Genomic DNA, 21,451 nt, shown 5'->3' on the forward strand with positions numbered 1-21,451 from the left:
GGACCCCGGCGCCGCAAGCGCTGCCCAACCGCCACTGAACCCCCCCCCCCCCCGAGTGTCCCATCCCCGCCCGGGGGGCAGCCGCAGATGTCCGGGGCGACCCCGGACCGACGGGACACCAGCTGCCACTGCCAGCGTGGAGAAGAAGAGCCAACTCCAACCCAACCCAACCCCGTTCCTGCCCCTTAGGAACCTGCTCCCCAACGGTCCAGGGACCGTCGGCTGCGCCTCTTGCATTGTCCAGTGGCTGTCGGCTGGTGCCCCATGGAATAGAGACCCAGCCTACTCAACCTCTCTCTATAGCTCACTTCCTCTCGTCCTGGCAACATCCTCGTAAGTCTTTACTGAACCTTTTCAAGCTGGACAATATCTTTCCAATAATATGGTGCCCGGAAATGAAAACACGGTGTTCTAAATGAGGTCTTGTAACACGTATTTTACTGTGGAGAAAGATATGAAGACTGGGGCACTTTTAACTGGGGACAGTTAATGGAAGTGTCTTGAGGACAATTGTTTGTATGTGGCTTATATCAATGATTTGGATGAGAATGTAACATGCTTAGCAGGTTTGTAGATGACACAAAAGTGGGTGGTATCATAAATATTGCAGATGATTATCAAAAATTGCAGCAGGATTGTGATTGGCTGGGCAGGTGGGCTGTGGAATGGTTAATGGTTACAGATAAGTGTAAGGTGTTGCATTGGGGGAAGTCGAACCAGGGCAAAACCTACACAGTGACTGACAGCTCTCGGGAGTGTTGTAGAGCAGAGGGATCTAGGGATGCAGATTGGTACATAATTTCTTGAAAGTGGGGTTGTGGCATTGTTCCTTGGGTAGTGGTCAAGGAGGCTTTTGGCACATTGACCTACATAAATCAAAGTATGGACTATAGAAGTACGGAGGTTATGTTAATAGTTGGTCAAGACATCGATGAGACCACATTTGGCGTTTTGCATTCAGTTTAGGTCACTTTTATAAGAAAAGTTGTTCTTAAGCTGGAAATGATGCAGAGAACATTTGAGGATGGCGCAAGGACTTGAGGGCCCTAAGCTATAGGGAGATGTTGCACAAGCTAGGTCATTATTCCTTGGAGTGCAGTAGGATAAGAGGTGATCTTATGCAAGTGTATAAGATCATGAGGTGAATAGATAGGGGTGAATGCATAATCCATAGTAGGGGAATCAAGAACCAGGGGGCCTAGGTTTGTGAGGGGGGTAAGATTTAATAAGAACCCGAGGGGCAACGTTTTGTACACGAAGGGCAGTTGAAATATGGAATGACTTGCCAGGAGAGGTTGGAGCAGGTACTATTACAACATTTAAAAGAAATCTGGATAGTAACACGGACATAGGTTTATAAGGATATGGGTAAAATGCAGGCAGGTGTTGATGGGGCATGATGTTTGCTGTGAGCAAATTGGGTTGAAGGGCCTGTTTCTATGCTATATTGCTCTATTTTACTTTGCTTGCAAGATGTTACGTGTTTTCCCTGGAGTGACTGAAAGCGGTGGACAGCAGGAAGTGAACAGTGACCTCGGACTGGTATGTGAGCAGCAAAGGGTATTTTGCGGTCCAAAAAGACAGAACTTTTCAAACAGCTGCCATTGAAAGACGACAAGAAAGGTAAGGTCGTCTTATTGCTACAGATAAGCATTTCGCAATAAAACATTGTTGGCATTATGCCTGGACAACGCACGCTGAAATTGCAGTATTATGTTGTATGTGGTAATGCATTGCAACATTTAAACATTGCAAAATTATTTTGTAGTACAACTGCACCACACCCACTGATTTTCCATTATTTAATCTCCATTACATTCTCAAAACTCTAATATATTTATTAAACATGATTTATTTCATAAACGATGATGACTTTAATCAAGCCAGTGAATGTTTTACCCAAGTGTGGTCTTTACATCATTCCTTTTTTTGCATATATAAATAAAATCTTACTATTTATAGGCGCAATCATACTTAATTTCAGGAGTGGAGGAATAGTAGATTACTCTTAGCCAATATAAACGGGTCACCACATTTCCAGTGCCATTTTTAGAATTTAAGTCAAATTTTTTAAAAGGCAGTCTTAACTTGGCCATCAAGGCTGGTGGTCAGTGATTTCTTAGCTATACTTGGGTCAAGTAGAGGTCAGGTCCTCAGACATGCAGAAAATACATGCATTTTCACCATTACTATTGTTAATTGATGTGCAGCACCAAATTTCTCACCATTCTTGGAATGGTAGGTGTATATTTGCCACCTTCTAATTTGTTGGTTTAAAGAATTTTGGAAGATGATCACAAATCCGTTCACTATTTCCAAGAACATAACATTTTGTACTCCTGAGATGCAGATCATCAATAATTGGGCATTTGTTAACCTTTAGCCCTTTTAATTTCATTTGCTCTATTTATTAATCGTGATTTTCTTTGTTCTTTATCTTGTGATCTTTTATCTCCTGAATTTTGTATGGTTATTTTCTGTTGCACTGCCTTCATAAAGCAGTTTTATAATTTTTCTTATTTTCCCGAATAATTTCCCTGTTTCTGATTAGGTGGGGGGGGGGGGGGGAGAAACACTTGAGTTCATTTATTTTCTCTGCTTCACATGTCATGGAATATTTTAGTCAGTCTGCATGTTTCTTTCAAGCTTATTCTCATTCTATTATTTCCACCTTAATAGTTTTGTCGTCTTACTGAATTTTAAAATTCTTCTAAACCTTTGGTGCAGTTACATTTTCCAGCAATGTTATGTGCATCATCTGTGGATCTATTACTATACAGAATTTCCTTTGGAATCACAGTTGTGACATCTTTGCTTTTTGACCATTTTTTTTGAAGAGGCTATTAGACTTCAGAACTAATTACTTATTTTACTCCTACATTACTGAGGTGCTTCCACGTACTCTGTATTAACTCTGCCTCATTGTTATTTTGTGTTTCCTTGGGTACCGCTTCATATTGCACCATTTCAGTGTTTTTTTGAATTTGCTGTGGTAAATGCTGTATCTATCTTACTAGATACTGTTTACTCTGACCTTTATGCAAACAAGGAATTTTATTGTACCCTGGCAGATAAGACAATAAATTAATCTGGTATTTGCAAATCTATTTTTTAACTATGAATTGAAAATAATAAAACAATAACGGAAGATGCTTGAATTGGGAAACAAAAGCAGAAAATTCTGAAATATTCTGGTCAGATTGCATTGGTGAAACTCTTCGTCAGTTTGCTTCCATCTGCAGCAATTAATTAAGCAGAATAAGGGGTAAGTCATTTAAAACTGAGATGAGGATAAAACGTTTTCACAGAGTTGTGAGTTTGTGGAATTCTCTGCCTCAGTGGAGACTGGTTCTCTGGATGCTTTCAAGAGAGAGCTAGACAAACTCTTAAACATAGCGGAGTCAAGGGATATGGGGATATGCAGGAATGGGGTATTGATTGTGGATGAACAGCCATGATCACATTAAATGGCGGTGCTGGCTCGAGGGGCCGAATGGCCTACTCCTGCATCTATTGTCTATTGTCTATTGTCAAGATAAGTGATTTGCCTTTCTGGGCAGAGAGAAGAAATGTCTTCACCCAAATTGGAGTGTATTTTTGGAATTCCCCCACCGTTGATGACCAATGGATGCACAATTGCTGAATGTATTAAAAATAGAATTTTGTATATTACGGGATTTTGTGTTCATGCAGGAAAGTGGCACTGAGCTAAAAGATCAGTCATAATTTTACTGAATGAAAAGGCAGTCGTAAGGAGTTAAATTGTTTAATACAGTTCTAATCTATAATCACATTGAGATATGCATTCTGCACCTTTAAGTAATTTTTGTTTTAAATGTAAGACAACCTTTTTTCCATATTTATATGGTTTTGACTTTTGTATTCTATGAGAGCAAGCATCTCTTATAGTGGTTGGGAAGGGAAGATTTGATGCCCTGTTTACAATAGATATCTTGTCATCAGATCTCTGTCTAATTATCATGATTACATTTACTATAGTATCATAACCACCTTTTGGAAGTACCATTTGCCCATCATGGCTGAAAGTTCAAATGAGACTCCAGTACCAAGATCTGCAGTGAATACAAGTATGTTCATTTTTTCTTTGAATCATAATGTCTGTTCTATCAAATGGTGTAAATGTTATGTGTGTAATTTTATATGCAGGAAGAGGAACTGAAATGGATACTGGCGATAGTCCTTGCGTCATACAGCATGGAAACAGGCCCTTCGGCCCGACTTGCCCACACCGACCAACATGTCCTATTTGCGCTAATCCCATCTGCTTTTGCTAAGTTTTGTACCAGGGTGGAAATGTTAAATGCTGTAGGGGATAACTCTAAGGTGAGAGGAAGAATGTTTAAAACAGATTTACATCAATATTTCTATGCAGAGTGGTAGGTGCCTGGAACTTACTGTCAAAGAAAATAAACACGTGATGGCAATATTTTAGCTATTTAGCCAGGCACTTCAAAGGGCAAGGATTGGAGGCCAAGTTCACATGGGAGGGCTGGTCCCCCAACGCAATATTCCACCTCTCCACCAATTCCAATATTGGTGGCCAGTTGTGGGGGCTTTCTGGAGCGCTACTATGGGTGTTGTGGGCCGAAGGGACTAGTTTCCAGAGGGCTAGTATGGACATTGTGGGCCGAATGGATTCTTGGTCTGGCAGCTCAATCACTCAGGCCTGGTGGGCTGGCAGCTCAGTTACTCAGGGTTGGTGGTCTGGCAGTTCACTCACTCACGGCTGTTGGACTGGCAGTTGGTTGACTCGCGGCTGGTGGGCTGGCAGTTGATTGACTCGCGGCTGGTGGGCTGGCAGTTGATTGACTCGCTGCTGGTCGGCTGGCAGTTCACTCACGGCTATTCCTTGAAATTCCATTTCCAAGTCCTCGGGGCTGCCTCAGTGACGGAGGACTGAGTTAGATGGCCAAAAATCATAGTGCTATATGATAGCGTTTTTTCTAAAATCAATATATAGCGCAGACAGGAAGTGGTCAAGATCAGACTTTTAGTTACATAGATATTCGGGTGAACTGAATGATAGCTGGGGAGGGAACAAAAAAATCAGGCAATGGTAATAGCAGCAAAACTGGACTAAGTTAAGCACTGAGAAGTAAAGTTACTTTTAAGAATTATGATCACAATTCATCATCCCGTGAAGCGGTTAGAATTTTGCCGTACGTATATTCATTCAATTATCAGGACAATAACAAATATTTTTCCTGCAAGAGGATTTGTGATCTTATGTTCAGTATTTGAATTTTATTGCAGACGTGTTTCATGTATTTGTAAGGGGATTACATTAAGTGGTGAATTGATTTTTTGATGACACAATGGGGAAATATATGTTGGAATGTTCTAAAGCATGTCTCTTCCAGTGATTACCTAGTCAAGCTCCTATTGCAAAATTCCATCCTGGCTTCAGAAGGAAATACATTTTGGGACAGAAAAAGCCATTAAATGCTTATCAAGTTGACTTTCATAAGTCCTGCATAACACGGGTCAAGTCCGGAAACCTCAAACCCTCCTACCTCAACGACGGTGGGGTGGGAGGAGGTTACTGTTCTCTATTTTTCCGCTTTCAAGTGCATAGTGCATCTCATCAAGTTGGGCCATAGCATCATGGGGCATGTGTTGCCAGTGAGGCAGATTGAGTAACTGCTGCTTCCAGTTTCTGATGGCTGCACCTAGCAGCATTGAGAAATGTATTTAGTATATCTTTTGTATCTTTTCCTCTGAACCAGCACATGATTTATGGAAATAGACAAACTGGGACTTGTGGACATTAGATGAGAGTCTAGCAACCATAGGTCATATCTGGTTGGATAGAGTTGATGTATGAAAATCATTACCTTAATGCTTTCGTTATCACTTCAGTGAACATAGAGGTATTGGTATGGTGATCTTGCCACTTCATACAATTTTTTGGAGGCATTGTTGGTTCCTCTCTAGACTGTTGAGGTGTTGTTCGCTATTCATTCCGCATTTCCTGTTCATAGCAAAGTGCACAGATGACAACTCCATTGGAGCAACTGGAGCATTGTTCAATTCTTGTTGCCAGGAAAGATGCGAGTGCATTGGCTAGCTACTGAATAGATTGGTAGGAATGGTTCTTCAAATGAAAAAAATTATATTTGCCAGAATAAATAAAGATTTGGGACTAGTTTCTGAGTGGAAATTGATATAAGCATGGAAAATAATGAAGAACCTTTGCAGAGTGGTTGGTCAAGGTTAAAGGAAATCAAGCTAAGATGACATGAGGAATAATTTGTTTCCTGAACATAATACAGAGATTACGGGCCATTCAGCACATCAATAATGTGCCAACCATCAAGCATCTTTTGTTTGAAGTAAATAAGCAACTTGGACATAAATGTTGGTGGGTTGATTAGTTCTTTTTGGAGTGCCTTTATAGGACTTTTGTCAGGTTGTCTTTGAAGTATTGTGTGCATTTCTAATCACTCCATTACAGGTAGGATGTGGAGACATTGGAGAGGGTGAAGAAGATGCTTACCAGAACACTGCCTGGATTTGAGGGTATTGGCTATAAAGAGAAGTTGGATACATTTGGATTGTTTTCTTTGGAATGATGTGGTTTGAGAGGAGACCTGATAGAAGTACATAAAATTATGAGAGGCATAAATGGATGTCAGTAACTTTTTCCCAGGGTGTAAATGTCAGACTTGAGAGGATTAGACGGGTAGATGCACAGTCTCTTGCCCAGAGTAGGTGAATGAGTAGGTGAATCGAGGACTAGAGGACAGGTTTGAGGTGAAGGGGAAAAGATTTAATAGGAATCTGAGGAATAACTTTTTCACACAAAGGGTGGTTGGTGTATGGAACGAGCTGCTCGGTAGTTGAGGCAGGGACTTTACCAACATTTAAGAAACGTTTAGACAGGTACATGGATAGAACAGGTTTGGAGGCATATGGACCGAACACGGGCAGGTGGGACTAGTGTAGCTGGGACATGTTGGCCGGTGTGGGCAAGTTGGGCCGAAGGGCCTGTTTCCACACTGCATCACTCTATGACTATGACTCTTATCAATTCTCTCCTCAACCTTGACATTGATAACAATGCAGAAAGTGCATTGAGTGGTTTTTCAGATGGTAGTTGAAGAGATTTGTAGAAGCCCCCAGTCTTATGCTAAAGGAAAATAAGGTATCCTGTTAACACATTGTTAATGTTCCATTTTTCTCCATATGTTCACAGGTCTGAGGAAAGCATTCATGGATTTCTTGGAAATATGTGATGAGCACAAACTCTTCAAATTAACACAGTTTTACCGGGACAGGTTAGAACAGGCAATTGAAGAAGAGGTGAAATCAATTGCCTTGCTTTTGAAAGAGCAGCAGCAGATCAGTAAACAAGAACTTTTGGTGAGTGACACAATTTGGTTTCAACCGTATTCACAAAACCAAGAGAGCATCAGTTTAAGTACTGCAAACGTATGCTGCAAAGAAACAGGCCAGAAAACCTGAGGAATTTAAAACTGGGAAAGGCGACCATTTTCAGCTGCTTCTGTACTGAAGTAGAGAGTGATTTGATTTCCTGCGTAAAAATAATTTTATTTTTGAAGGAAAGGGGAGATCAAATTTGGATTAAATAATTCAAGCAAAGCGCCTGTGAACTTGGTTCAACTGAAGGAACTTGGAGATGACACTGATATGTGCAAAAATGTAGCGTATTTCTGAGCAAACATGTAAATGTTTCATCGTCATATAGATACAACATGGACCAGTCCTTCGATTCACACCGTTCATCACCCACATATTTGCACTAATTCAACATTAATTCCATAATCTTCCCCATTCTCGATCGCCCTTTCTCCCTTACCCCGATCCCACCAGTTACCTATAAACAAGCTGCAAATTTGCCCTATATGGTTGTAAGTATGTGGTTGATGAACAGCGTGAATCGAAGGACCTGTCCTCTCTCCGTCTCTCCCACACTCCCACACCCACTCCCCCTCTCCCCCGGATTAAGCATTTATTCCTTCCAAACACATTCGGACCAAATTAAGCATTGCAGTTTCAAGCACAGGCAGGGCAGCAGGCCAAACAACTCATGGCATTGTCATTAAGGGCTAACAAATCATTTATTGCAAGTACATTGCAGACTCACAGTTCAGTTGATTCACAGCTTAGAATGACAGTCGTGGCCTGTCTCTCGTGCGATCTTGCAGGGTGACTGACACACCAGGCATCCGGGGGTTTATAGTCCTGCACCCCCCCCCCCCCCTCCCGGAAGGGGCGTTTACTTCATAGCGGTGATTGATAGGCGAGAGGACCAATCAGCTGATCTCAAGGTTTTTTTAAACACTCAAAACATTTTGATTTTTATAGATGGGAAAAATCCTCGGGGCTGGTTCAGCGGAGGAGGACTGAGTAAGACGGCCAAAATCACAGCAATACAGGGTAGCGTTTTTTCTAAAATCAATATACAGCGCAGACAGGAAGTGGTCAAGATGAGACTTTTAATTATATAGATAAGGATATAAGGATGGACAATGTCTACATTTGGTATATTTTTTAAAGCCAATAGACTGTAAGTGAAAGTAAGGCATGTAAATGAAGCCAAGATAAGGATTAGTTAATATCTTACTTGCTGAACAGCAGATTGCATGAAATAAATGTTACAGAATATTCATTCTATCTGAATAATTTATTTCAGTAGATTTTGATTGTGAGAGCTCCTCACACTGAACAGGTCAATTCCTTGTGTTTATTTTTCACTCTGATCCACAATATATTTGACATTATTTGCAGAAAGTTGAGGAGGAAAGGAATAAGGCCCACAGTTCCAAACTTCTTGTAACTCTTGTGATGGAGAGAGGCTCCTTCTCCAGAGAGGTAATGTGGAAATCCATTCTGAAAACAAAATATAGATTTCCAAAATTGGAGAAGATGTTGACAGATATACTGAATATGGGTACGAAAACATTACATGCTGAACTTGAATTCTTCCCATTTTACTATTTGCACATACGCAATTCATAAAATCTAAATGATTTAAACAGGTACTGATCATCAGGATTTCATAAAAATAATCCGGGGTTGTACAGAGATTCCCAGCCACCTAAAAGGTAAGTTAGATTTTCATTTTCTAATTATTCCCTTTCCATAAACACAATCAGTATTTGTGGTTTATCCTGAAATCCACTCTAATGAATGATAATGAGCCCCTTCTCATTGCCAGATGGAATCCTGTAAATGTACAATGCTTTTGGAGCTGGAATTCCAGGATGTGGATATGGCAATATTTCCAGATTAGGGCAATGTGCAACTTTGAGGAGAGTCTGCAGTTGTTGTTGCTCTTCTATGTATGAAGGCCCCTTGTATTGCAAATTTGGGAGCTGTTAGTGTAGTGTAGGTGGGTTATTGCAGTGTGGTTTGATGATGTTACACACGACACGAGTGGTGCCGGAAATGAATATTTAAGGTGATGGATGGCATTCTAGTCAATTGGGTTCCTGTTTTGTACTGCAAGTGTGGAAGTTCACTCATCCAGACTAGTAGAGGATTATCCAATGCACATTTCAAACCTATCTACTTATCTTTTCCACCATCTATGTGCTGTCAGGAGGTAAGGTCTAATCTCTGACCTTCTCTTGTAGCAGCATTATGGGCCTGTCCCACTTAGGCGACTGCAGGAGACTGTGCAATAGCCACATGGTCGCCACATGTTCGCGGTTGGTTTCCAGGAAATCGCCTTCATGGTCGTGAGGAGTTCCAGCATTCTGGGAACTAGTTGCGGCCTCATTATGGTCGCCGCGAATGTTTCAACATGTTGAAAAATTAGTGGCGACCAGAATGAAGCTTCCATGGAGAGTAGCGAGAATTCTCGTGCCGTAGGTGGGTCGCCAGGAGGTCCTAGTTGGTTGCCAGGAGGTCGAAGGTTCTCGTAGGTTGTAGCCGGTGCTGACCGGTGAATTTCATTGTCTCATTGGGGAAAAAAAACGTAAGCAGTAGTTTTCAGAACCATGGATAACCGACCGGTAATGTTAAATGTCTGCCGAGCTTCACAGCCATGTATCTCTTGCTTCTTCCTCCTCCTCAGCCCCCCTCCTTCTCAGCCCCCCCCCCCCCCCCACCTCTTTTAAAGGACAGACCGTGCACTGTGCTTTAGCCGTCTTAATTACAGCGCCAACCTTCCTGTTCATCGTGGCATTGCTCCACTGGCGGGAGCGTGGGGGTCATTTTCCCACACAAGCCATCGGTGACTGGGCAATCTGAACACAAGCACCAAGTTGTAAGTGGCTGAAGGTGCGCATCCCTCGGGACAGCCCCTACTCTCCCACGGCCACCCTCCGTGGGCTGTGAGTCAGGTGGAGCGGAGGTGTGGGACAATGTTCATCCCTCCACAGTGATGTGATGGACGCGGGGTCTGACAAGTCCCGCCCCCCGGCAATGTCATGTCCGTTATTTGACTTTTCTGTTGAGCGGCATTCGGTTCGTTGGCTTGTAGGCGATGCCGCCTTTCGGGTAGATGGCGTTTCGGCAGAGCAGCCATTCGGTGAATTTGCTTTTAGGCAATGCAGCCTTTCGGTTTGTTGGCTTTTAGGCCTCCCGCCCTTTCGGTTAGTTTGCATTTAGTTGTCCCACTCTTTCGGTTAGTTGGCGTTTCGGCTTCGTTTCCATTCGGTTATTTGGCTTCCACTTCTTTGTTTCGGCTTCTCGTCCGTCGGCGCCACGTCCGCACACGCTATTAAGTATGCCATTCTTTCCCATTCAGAATTGGTCATGTAATAGAACATGGAAACAGACCCCAAGCCCAACTTGTCCATGCCGTCCAAGATGCCGCCTTTAAACTTGTTTTACCTGGCTGTGTTTGACTATATTCCTTTAAACCAGGGGGCTCCAATCTTTTCAGCATGAGGGCCACATTATATATTTGGCACTTTTTTGCGGGCCGTAGGAAAAAATAATGTCACACATGCACGCATGCGCAGAAACGCACACGTGCATACCGAACCAGACGCACCCCACACCCCGCTCGCCGTGGGCCCCGCAGCCCGCTTGCCCGCAACCTGCCCTCTCTTCCTCCTCCTCCTCACCCCCACCTTCTCCTCACCCCCACCTCCTCCTCACCCCCACCTCCTCCTCACCCCCACCTCCTCCTCACCCCCACCTCCTCCTCACCCCCCACCTCCTCCTCCCCCCTCCTCCTCAGCCCCCCTCCTCCTCAGCCCCCCTCCTCCTCAGCCCCCCTCCTCCTCAGCCCCCTCCTCCTCAGGCCCCCCTCCTCCTCACCCCCCTCCTCCTCACACCCTCTTCCTCACCCCCCTCCTCCTCACCCCCCCCTCCTCCTCACCCCCCCCCGCCTCCTCACCCCCCTCCTCCTCACCCCCACCTCCTCCCTCACCCCCCACCTCCTCCTCACCCCCCCTCCTCCTCACCCCCCCTCCTCCTCACCCCCCCTCCTCCTCACCCCCCCTCCTCCTCCCACCCCTCCTCCTCACCCTCCCCTCCTCATCCCGCACCCCCCCTCCTCCTCACCCCCCTCCTCCTCACCCCCCCCTCCTCCTCACCCCCCCCTCCTCCTCACCCCCCCTCCTCCTCACCCCCACCTCCTCCTCACCCCCCCCTCCTCCTCACCCCCCCCTCCTCCTCACCCCCCCACTCCTCCTCACCCCCCCCTCCTCCTCACCCCCACCTCCTCCTCACCCCCACCTCCTCCTCACCCCCCCTCCTCCTCACCCCCCCCTCCTCCTCACCCCCACCTCCTCCTCACCCCCCCTCCTCCTCACCCCCCCTACCTCCTCACCCCCCCCTCCTCCTCACCCTCCCCCTCCTCCTCCTCACCCCCCCATCCTCCTCACCCCCCCTCCTCCTCACCCCCCCTCCTCCTCCTCACCCCCCCCCTCCTCCTCCTCACCCCCCCTCCTCCTCATCCCCCCCTCCTCCTCACCTCCCCCCCTCCTCCTCACCCCCCCCCCTCCTCCTCACCCCCCACCCTACTCTCCTCACACCCCCCTCCTCCTCACTCCCCTCCTCCTCCCCCCCCTCCTCCTCACCCCCCCCCTCCTCCTCACCCCCCCCTCCTCCTCCCCCCCCCTCCTCCTCCCCCCCCCTCCTCCTCACCCCCCTCCTCCTCACCCCCCCTCCTCCTCACCCCCCCTCCTCCTCACCCCCCTCCTCCTCCTCCCCCCACCTCCTCCTCACCGCCCCCCTCCTCCTCACCCCCCCCCCTCCTCCTCACCCCCCCCTCCTCCTCACCCCCCCCTCCTCCTCCACCCCCCCCTCCTCCTCCTCCCCCTCCTCCTCATCACCCCCTCCTCCTCCTCATCACCCCTCCTCCTCCTCATCACCCCCTCCTCCTCCTCATCCCTCCTCCTCACCCCCCCCCCCCCCTCACTCCTCGCCCTCTTCCTCTTCTCCCCCCCTCCTCCGGTATGGATATGTTAGGCCAAAGGGTCTGCTTCTGTGCTCTATTAGTCAATGACTCTTAAATGAATCATAACTTGCATAGTTAAAACTAATATTGTGAATTACTTTGCTCCAATGAAGATGTTCAACAGAAACACCAGGAAGAATTGTGCAAACAAACTGAAAAACTGAGAATGAACGTGCTTTTGTCAAAAGACGGGGTGAAGTTTTTCCAGCTGGATGATCGATATGCTGACCTTACAGTTATTTCAGGCAAACGAAAGCGGAAACATGTAGAACATGAAGTGCTGTCGAGAGACCAAGAACATGAAGAGTGGCACGAAAATCAGACTGAAAGAATCCCAACAGATAAATTGTTCTGGAGTAGTTTTGCCCAGGGTAAGAGGTCAGTTGCTGTGAGTGGAGATCCAGGGATTGGAAAAACAACAATGGTGCAAAAGATTGTTCATGATTGGGCCACTAAGAAAATCTACCAAAATTTCCAATTTGTGTTCAGTTTTAAATTTCGTGAGTTGAATGATACTAATTGTAAAATCAACCTGAGGGAACTGATACTGGACCAGTATCCTTACTTTGCTAACATCCTGCAAGAAATCTGGAAACATCCAGAACTATTATTGTTTATATTTGATGGTTTGGATGAATACAAAGACGGAATTGATTTTGCAGATAATCGAAGAAATACAGAGCCTAAGCACAAGTGTGATGATCCCGAGACATGGTGTCAAGTGTCTGACATTGTTTATGCTTTAATACAACGCAAGTTGCTCCCAGGATGTTCGGTGCTGCTGACCAGTCGCCCCACCACCTTGTATTTATTGGAAAGGGCTGAGATCGATCTCTGGGCTGAAATCCGGGGATTTGCTCATGAAGAACGGAAACAATATTTCAACAGGTTTTTTGAAAAACAGGCAGTGGCAGCAGCTGTTTTCAAACACGTGGAAGAGAATAAAATCCTATACTCTATGAGCTTCAACCCTTCTTACTGCTGGATTCTTGGTGAAACTATAGGCCCCTTCTTCATAAAAAGTGAAAAACTGCAGCAAATTCCCAGAACCATCACTGAATTGTATTCCTACCATATTTACAACATCCTGAAAAACCACAGTTCTATTATTCAAAAGCCTCGTGATATATTGCTGAAAATTGGTGAACTGGCCTTTGCCGGAGTTTCTGAGAGGAAAATTATGTTTCGAACTGGAGACTTGATCATGCACAAGCTGCAACCTTCCCAGTTCGTATCTGGGTTTCTGAAGGAGCTTTTCGAGAGAGATGATTCTGTTCAGAATATAGTCTATGAATTCACGCATCTCACTGTCCAAGAGTTTATAGCTGCACTTGCACAATTCCTAAATGCAGGCCCTGGTGACATCAGGAAACTTTTCGAGGAAGCCCGTAAGGTTGAAGATGGGCGATATGATTTATTTCTCAGATTCCTTGTTGGCCTGTCTTCACGAAAACGTCAGCCACTGATAGAGTATTTGGGACCATTTCCTATTGAAGCAACCTACCAAGTGATTGATTGGATAAAAGTGGAAGTTCAAAAACGGATTGCAAACACTGTGACCAAAGCCGGTAAAACTAGTCTCCTGAACATGTTCCACTACCTGTTTGAGTGTCAGAATAAACCACTGGTTGAGTTGACAGTGGGATCGGTGAACACACTTAAATTTAATGGATTGCAAATGAACCCAATTGACTGTGCTGTTCTGTCTAATGTTATTGGGTTCTGTGACACCATGAATGACATTGACCTGCAGAATTGCTCCATTCAGTGTGATGGGCTGCGGTGGCTGGAATCTGGACTGCACAAATGCAGAGTGTTGAGGTAATTGTTGATTTGTCCCCGATTGCAACTTTGGGAGGCAGGGGGTTGGGAGCTGCAGGTGGAAGAAATGATCAAACATGGCATGAAACCAGAGTTCTGTTTAGTGGTTCGCAAATAATTTGTGCTTAATGTAGATCCCTGTGAGGCGATATTACTCGGTTATCATATCCAATAATGAGCATTGATTTAATTGTAATAAATGTGTTCTTGTTGCATGTATGAACAAAGTCCCCTTTCACTGTATCTACACCCAGGCCAGGGTACGAGATGCAGTGGTCAGTGTGTAGCCGCATTCTAGTCTGTCCCAAGGAATGGGAACAGCCACTGGACTGTCAAGGTGAAGGGGTGTGAAGTATAAATGCCAAACATCCAGTAACTGAGGATGTTACTACTTTGGAATCACAGCTTTGCAAAGTCATTCAACCCTTGGGATAACTTGCTGCTAATGTGTTATCTGAGTTTACTTTTCCAATCCATTCATCATTTCTTTATTCAGCTGATATGACATTGGCCCCTCATCAGACAATTGATGCCAGGCCAGCATTCTCCTGGTGTGCAGTGTTTTATTCTTGTCTCAAGTGGTCAGTCTTTGGGTAAAGCATGGCAGCTAACTCGTAAATTTGGTAAAGTGGCCCGTGCTTGGGTAGAAAATGCCAAAAGAACTCACCAAATACTGTCCAATCAGTTCAATAGAAATGAGGTAAAACACTACATACATGCACACACCAGCAGTTTGTGGCATTGAAAACTTGTGATGAGTCTGAATGGAGTTTTATAGGATACTGAAACTGAAGTTAGCCCTTAAAATATACTTCTTCTTCTTCTTGCTGCGTATGGCGTGCACAGCCTAAAGTTGTAAGACAAATTGTTCTGTTTGATCTTCTGTTTGTGCACGCCAGGTTGATTGCATTCATCGAAACTGGGTGGACCACGTGAAGGTTGCAATCTCCCACCCCAAGAAGAAGAAGACGAAGATATACCTGGTGTAAAGTCCAGGATATAATCATGCTTTCATTGAATTTGTGGAAAGTCGCCCATCTCTTCCAGAAATCTAAGTTTTACAAAACAAATGAATACGTTTCCTCAGACATGATTCATCATTGAGCTTCAGGAGAATAAATCCAATTGTCTGAAACTAAAGATAGACACAAAAAGCTGGAGTAACTCAGCGGGATAGGCAGCATCTCTGGAGAGAAGGAATGAGTGACATTTCGGGTCGAGACCTTTCTTCAGACCGGTTAGAGGGCAAGAGAAATGAGAGATATAGACAGCGATGTGGAGAAGTAAAGAACAAACTAAAGATAGATTGAGGCACACTTGGAAAGTTCATGCAGCACTTTTAGTAACCGCATTTACTGATGATCCCTGAATATTCAGGAAGTAAGACTGACAGAAAATCTGGCACATCTGGTGTGTTTGCTGTAATCTATAATATTCAGTGATGGACATTGTAACAAAAAACATATCACTGTATCTTGGTACATGTGATGATAAACCTAAACCTAATCTAGCACTTGATTCAATTTATTTCTCAATGTCTCTGCTTAGATTAAGGAACAACAAACTGGGTGATTCGGGAGTGGAACTGCTGTCTGTTGCTCTGAGGGAACCTACATGTAAAATAGAAGAACTGCAGTAAGTAGCAGATTGAGAATAAATGTTGAGATATAATTAGTAAAAATTACATTATCATTAATACCTATTAAACATTAATACGGTATACCTCAGTGATTTACACTGAATTTTTTGTTCTCTTCTTATCTTGTTCTTTGATCCTTCAGACTGGGTGCGAACAATCTCACAGCTTCTTGTACTACGGATCTTGCTTCTGCTCTGAGTGAAAATCAATCGTTATTGGAATTGGACTTGAATGAGAACAAACTGGGTGATTCTGGAATTCAAAATCTGTGTGTGGTTTTGAGGAATCGGGCCTGTAAAATAAAGAAGTTGAGGTGTGTTCCAGATTGTGCAAAATGTTCTTTATTTTACTGGCATTTGAGACTACATATGGTGTACTCTGTAATTTCTTTATCCATTTTTCTCTTTCCTGATTCTCAGCATGAGAGCTAATGGTCTTACAGCTGCTTGTATCGAGGATCTTTCCTCTGCTCTCAGCATAAACCAGTCACTGACAACTCTGTCTCTGGGAAGAAATCCGTTAGGTGATGCAGGAGTGCGACAACTGCCCAAGGGGCTGTGTAGAATGGAGGAATTGGAGTGAGTATCACAGACGTTCTCTTTATAATGGTTCGCTGTTCACTACTGGACATCAGTTAGTAATATATATCCATTATTGAGTGTAATCATGACATTGCATAATTTGCACTGTCTCTTTTCCCATTATTTCTTCTTGCACTCTCAATCTTGTTTTCTGCTTCTTCCTTCCCTCCCAACTCCTGATGGATAGGTTGGATGATACCAGTCTCTCAGCTTGTTGCACTGAGGATCTTGCTTCCGCTGTTAGTACGTACCAGTCACTCAGAGCACTGAACCTGAGTAAAAATGACCTGGGGGATTCAGGAATTAAAATAGTATCTGCAGCTCTGAGGACATCTAACCAACACCTAGAAGATCTGCGGTATGTACAAGCCTTTGTAAAATGGGTTTCATAATAATTGGAGTGGTAATGCTAAACATTATCAGTAGTATGGGTAAGTATTACAGCTCATAATAATTTCATGTTAATTATCCCTAATTCCTTCAATGAACTCCATGGGTTTAAAGTGCAATTATTCCTCTTTGTCATTTATATCTTTGAATTCCAGACTTTGGGAAGTTGGGCTCACAGCTTCTTGTGCCAGAGATGTCGCCTCTGTGATGATCAGTATAAGCAGCTCGCTGAAGGTTCTGGACCTGGGTGGTAATAACCTAGGAGATCTGGGCATGAAAATATTATGTGAGGCAATGAAGACGAACCAGTACCCTCAATTAAAAAAGCTGCAGTAAGTGCAAGAGTCATAACAAATGGCTTACAATAACGATCTAACCATAAGCATGATTAATAATGGTGTAGATTAACACTGGAGAATGCATCATTTCTTAGGATTTCTTTTTTTTCATCCACAGATTCTGGAAGAATGAACTCACTGATTTATGTGCGAGTGATCTTTACTCTGCTCTCCGTGCAGCCCGGTCAGTGTGGATGCTCAACCTGAAATCTAACAACTTTACAGACCAATCTGTTCAGACATTCCGCAATCTCGTACAAGACTGCAGAAGTTTGAGGGACCTTGAGTGAGTATTCTAGTTACTCTTTAATGTCACAAAACATATTTACACTTTTCATTTTTTATGGAAGACATTTTTCTGTAAATATTGACAATACCACTATTTTCTCTGTAATGGGCTTTGATACAATCGGTTACATTGTATTCTTAAATTTGTTTCAGCCTGGATGACAATAAATTCAGTTCCGACGGGCGGCAGAGTCTGCTGTCACTGAAAGGATACAGAAATGGAATGAAGGTGTTTGTGTGAATGTTTTAATTTCCACACGTCAGATGCTTTTGATCAAGATTTGGATTGCTCTTTGTCCTGTAGATTTTGAGGATGGTGTAGGGAATCACTTGGGCATGATACATCCTTTTTTCTGAAAGCTATTGCAGCCATTTATTTAAAGCACAAAATACAAATTTTCAAGCAAATCTCAATGATGAACATGAATTGCATCGAGTAAAAAAAAATGTCTCTTTAACTGCATGCCTGATAGGTATGCACAAAAACTAAGACATAAATGTTCGCTGAGATATTGAAAACTGCACAGCAGAATTAACAAGAACTCCATAGAATGAATCTGGGTATATGTTTCTGGTTGTGTTAGTTGTGATTTTGTAATTGAACTGTTTTTAGGTACTGGCGGACCTGTCATATGTTTATTTTCTAGTTCTGAAGCATGGTTTTGACTTTGGAATTGGCATTTCAGAAGCTTCAAGCGAGGAGGCAGAGGAACAGCGGGCCTTTTAAGAGGACTGTTTGGCTAGCTGAGAGGTACAGCAGCCAATAAGTGGTGAAAGCATAGCAAAATGGCCGTGTTAGGGGAAATTCTAGGTTGACGCCAGCTGCTGTGTTGAAGCATGGTGTAACAAAAACATGGCTGTAAGCAGGGCAGAGCTAGCAGCACAATATTCCGGCGTATTGATGCTACAGGTGTGATGGAGATGCAGGCAAAAGAGGAGGTTTTGTTGCCTTTTTGATCAGGGAGGATATGACTATAATTCTCAGAGGATGTTCTTGAGATCCTCCAGTGATATGAGTAGAACAGGCACAGGAGGGGTATGATTACACTGGTGTAAATATATTGCAGTCCTCTCAATAATCATCACAAATTGGAGGAGCAGATATGTTTGAGATTGCAGATAGCTGTAAAAATAATAGGATACTATTTGTAGATTTCAACTTCACATTGCCTGAATTGTCCATAATGTAAATGGCTTGGATGGGGGAGAATTTGTTAAATGTGTCCAAGAAAGCTTCCTGAATCATTATATAGAGAGCAGGCAGCACTGTACCGCCCCTGAGGGAACATGGTGGGGCAAGTGACTGAAGTGTCAGTCAGGGGAACTTTGGGATCAGTGACCATACTTCTATTAGTTTTAAAGTAGTTACGGAGAAGAATAGGATTGGCCCACTAATGAAGATCCAAAATTGGAGTAAGAATGATTTTGGGGACATTGGGCCGGAACTTGAAGTCGACTGGGAGAGTTTGTCTTCGGGTAAGGGGGTGGCTAGCAAATTAGAGGCTTTTATAGGTGAGAAAGGAAAACTACAGGGACACAATATTCCTGTTGGGGTGAAGGGCTGTTAGAGGAAGTTGTAAAGACGGTCAGTTATGACATTTTAAAGACATTCAGATGAATGTAAGAATAGTGAGAGTTTAGAGGCCTGTTGACCAAGTGCTCATAAATGGGTTCTGTGCTTATTTGGCCAGAATGGACAACGTGGGCTGTGGGGGCCTGTTTCTGTTCTGTCCGGCTCTGACTTTGTTCCACTATAATGATCAGGCAAGAACTGCCAGCATATGCAAACTAGCTGTAAAAATGTCTGCTTTCAATTGCTGCACTGTTTATCAGACTAATAGTCTTCACTGAGCAACACTAAAGTTTTACATCAACAATGTGTGTTTCAATAAATTGGAGCATTGAAATATGCTCTTCTGCCCAAGTAGTATTTGCTGACCAAGATATCTACCCAAACTTGTCCCATTTGCCTATTTGGTTCTAACCCTTTATTATCTAAATATATTTAACATGTAAATTGCATCTGCTTCTTCAGCTTCCTCTTGCAGCTTCTTCCATAGAAACAAAGAAAAATAGAAAATAGGTGCGTGAGTAGGTCATTTGGCCCTTTGAGCCAATATGATCATGGCTGATCATCCAAAATCAGTACCCCGTTCTGGCTTTATCCCCACATCCCTTGATTCCCTTAGCCCTCCGAGCTAAATCTAACTCTCTCTTGAAAACATCCAGTGAATTGGCCTCCACGGCCTTTTGTGGCAGGGAATTCCACAGATTCACAACTCTAGGTGAAAAAGTTTTTCCTCATCTCAGTCCTAAATGGCCTACCCCTTATTCTTAAATTGTGACCCCTGGTTCTGGCCTCCCCCAACATCCGGAACATTTTACCTGCATCTAACCTGTCCAATCGTTTAAGAATTTTATGTTTCTATAAGATAGCCTCTCATCCTTCTAAATTCCAGTGGATACCAGCCCAGTCGATCCATTCTTTCATCATATGTCAGTCCAGCCAGTGAATCTTCCAGATGGCCACTAACCTCATAGTGTGGAAAAGGTTACCCTTCAGGTCTCTTCACATGTTTCCTCTTGCCTTGCATCTATGACCTCTAGCTTTAGAATTATGCCTTGGGAGAAAGCCAGTCACCATTTACCTTATCAATGCTCTTCATTATTTTATATACTTCTAACGTCATCCATCAAATTCCTATGGTCCAGGAAAAAAAGTCCCAACCCATCTAGCCTCTACTTTGAAGCCAGCCACTCTGGTCCCAGTAACATCCATATGAATCATTTTAGCACCTTGCACAGCTTAATGACATCCTTCCAAGATGTAGATGACGATGGTAGGCACACAATACTCTGGTTCCACCAATAACTTGTACATGAAATCCCAACTCTTCTACTCAGTATCCAGATAGTTGAATGCAAGTGTGTCAAACACCACCTTCAATTTGTCGATCTGGGTTTCAATTTTCATGGAATTATGTGGCTGTATGCCGAGGTCCTGCAGTTGTACAGCACACTCGGTCTCTGACATATACTGTGTGTGCCCTGCCATGCTTTGCTTTGCCAATGTAATATCTCGCATTGATCTGCATTGAACTCCATTTGTTATATCTTGGCCTGGTGATCCATTTGATCTAGAACCCAATGTTATCTTGGGTAACTTTCTTCACTGAATGCTAAACCATTAACTTTTGCCTGAAAACTTCTTAATGTTAATCCCAATCTCGTCCAAATCATTAACATGAATAAAGAACAGTGAAACCAGCACTAATCCTTGAGGCATACTATTTATCAAGTCTTCAACCGGTATAATAACCCATCACTGCCACACTCTGACCACTTCCAGCAAGCCAGTTGTCATGTAGTGCCTAGCCCACCTTGGATCCCATGCAATCTAACATTCCAGATCGCGTTCATTGATTGTAAATCGTGCTCTATCCAATTCACTTTAAGGGAAATGTAAGAACATGGAACTGCAGATGCAGATTAATACATAAGCATACAAAGTACTGGAGTACTTCAGCAGGTCAGGCAGCTCCTCTGAAGAACATGGATAGGTGACATTTCAGGTGGAGACCCTTCAAACTACTTAATGGGAATGTGTTATAACTGTTGAAGTTGTATTTTAAATGGTGAACAATGGATGAAGTAGAAAAGTTACAGTACAACATGTAATTTCCTATCATTATCCAGAACAATGCATTTTCTGCTTTTTAGTGTAATTTTGTAATAGTTGTAAGACATTAGTGTTTTTAATTAGTTCCAATAAATATATTTTGTACAGAATTAAGTTGTCATGGGTTTTTTTTTTTAGGTTAGCTACTCATAACAGAAATGATTACTACAATAATTCATACAAACATAATTGTTTAACATGGATGGTTAAATATGTCATGCAACATGAGATTAATTTGACCAGGTTAATGTCACCAGGTTAATTCCCAGGATGGCAGGACTGATGAATGATGAAAGAATGGGTCGGCTGGGCTTG

General features: G+C 43.5%; 1 protein-coding gene across 1 annotated transcript; it reads left to right on the forward strand.

Annotated features, from left to right (window-relative positions):
• The first annotated feature begins 1,422 nt into the window (after positions 1 to 1,422).
• Positions 1,423 to 20,923, forward strand: LOC116986885 (NACHT, LRR and PYD domains-containing protein 3-like). Its single transcript, XM_033042654.1, has 13 exons — positions 1,423 to 1,623; positions 4,000 to 4,088; positions 7,217 to 7,383; positions 8,773 to 8,935; positions 9,024 to 9,089; positions 12,514 to 14,221; positions 15,770 to 15,856; positions 16,003 to 16,173; positions 16,280 to 16,438; positions 16,629 to 16,799; positions 16,987 to 17,163; positions 17,288 to 17,455; positions 17,611 to 20,923. The coding sequence occupies exons 2-13, from the start codon at positions 4,037 to 4,039 to the stop codon at positions 17,696 to 17,698; spliced, it is 3,177 nt and encodes a 1,058-aa protein (XP_032898545.1). The 5' UTR covers positions 1,423 to 1,623; positions 4,000 to 4,036; the 3' UTR covers positions 17,699 to 20,923.
• Positions 20,924 to 21,451: the final 528 nt, after the last annotated feature.

This window comes from Amblyraja radiata, chromosome 24, assembly GCF_010909765.2.
Source record: "Amblyraja radiata isolate CabotCenter1 chromosome 24, sAmbRad1.1.pri, whole genome shotgun sequence".
Taxonomy (NCBI): Eukaryota; Metazoa; Chordata; class Chondrichthyes; order Rajiformes; family Rajidae; genus Amblyraja; species Amblyraja radiata.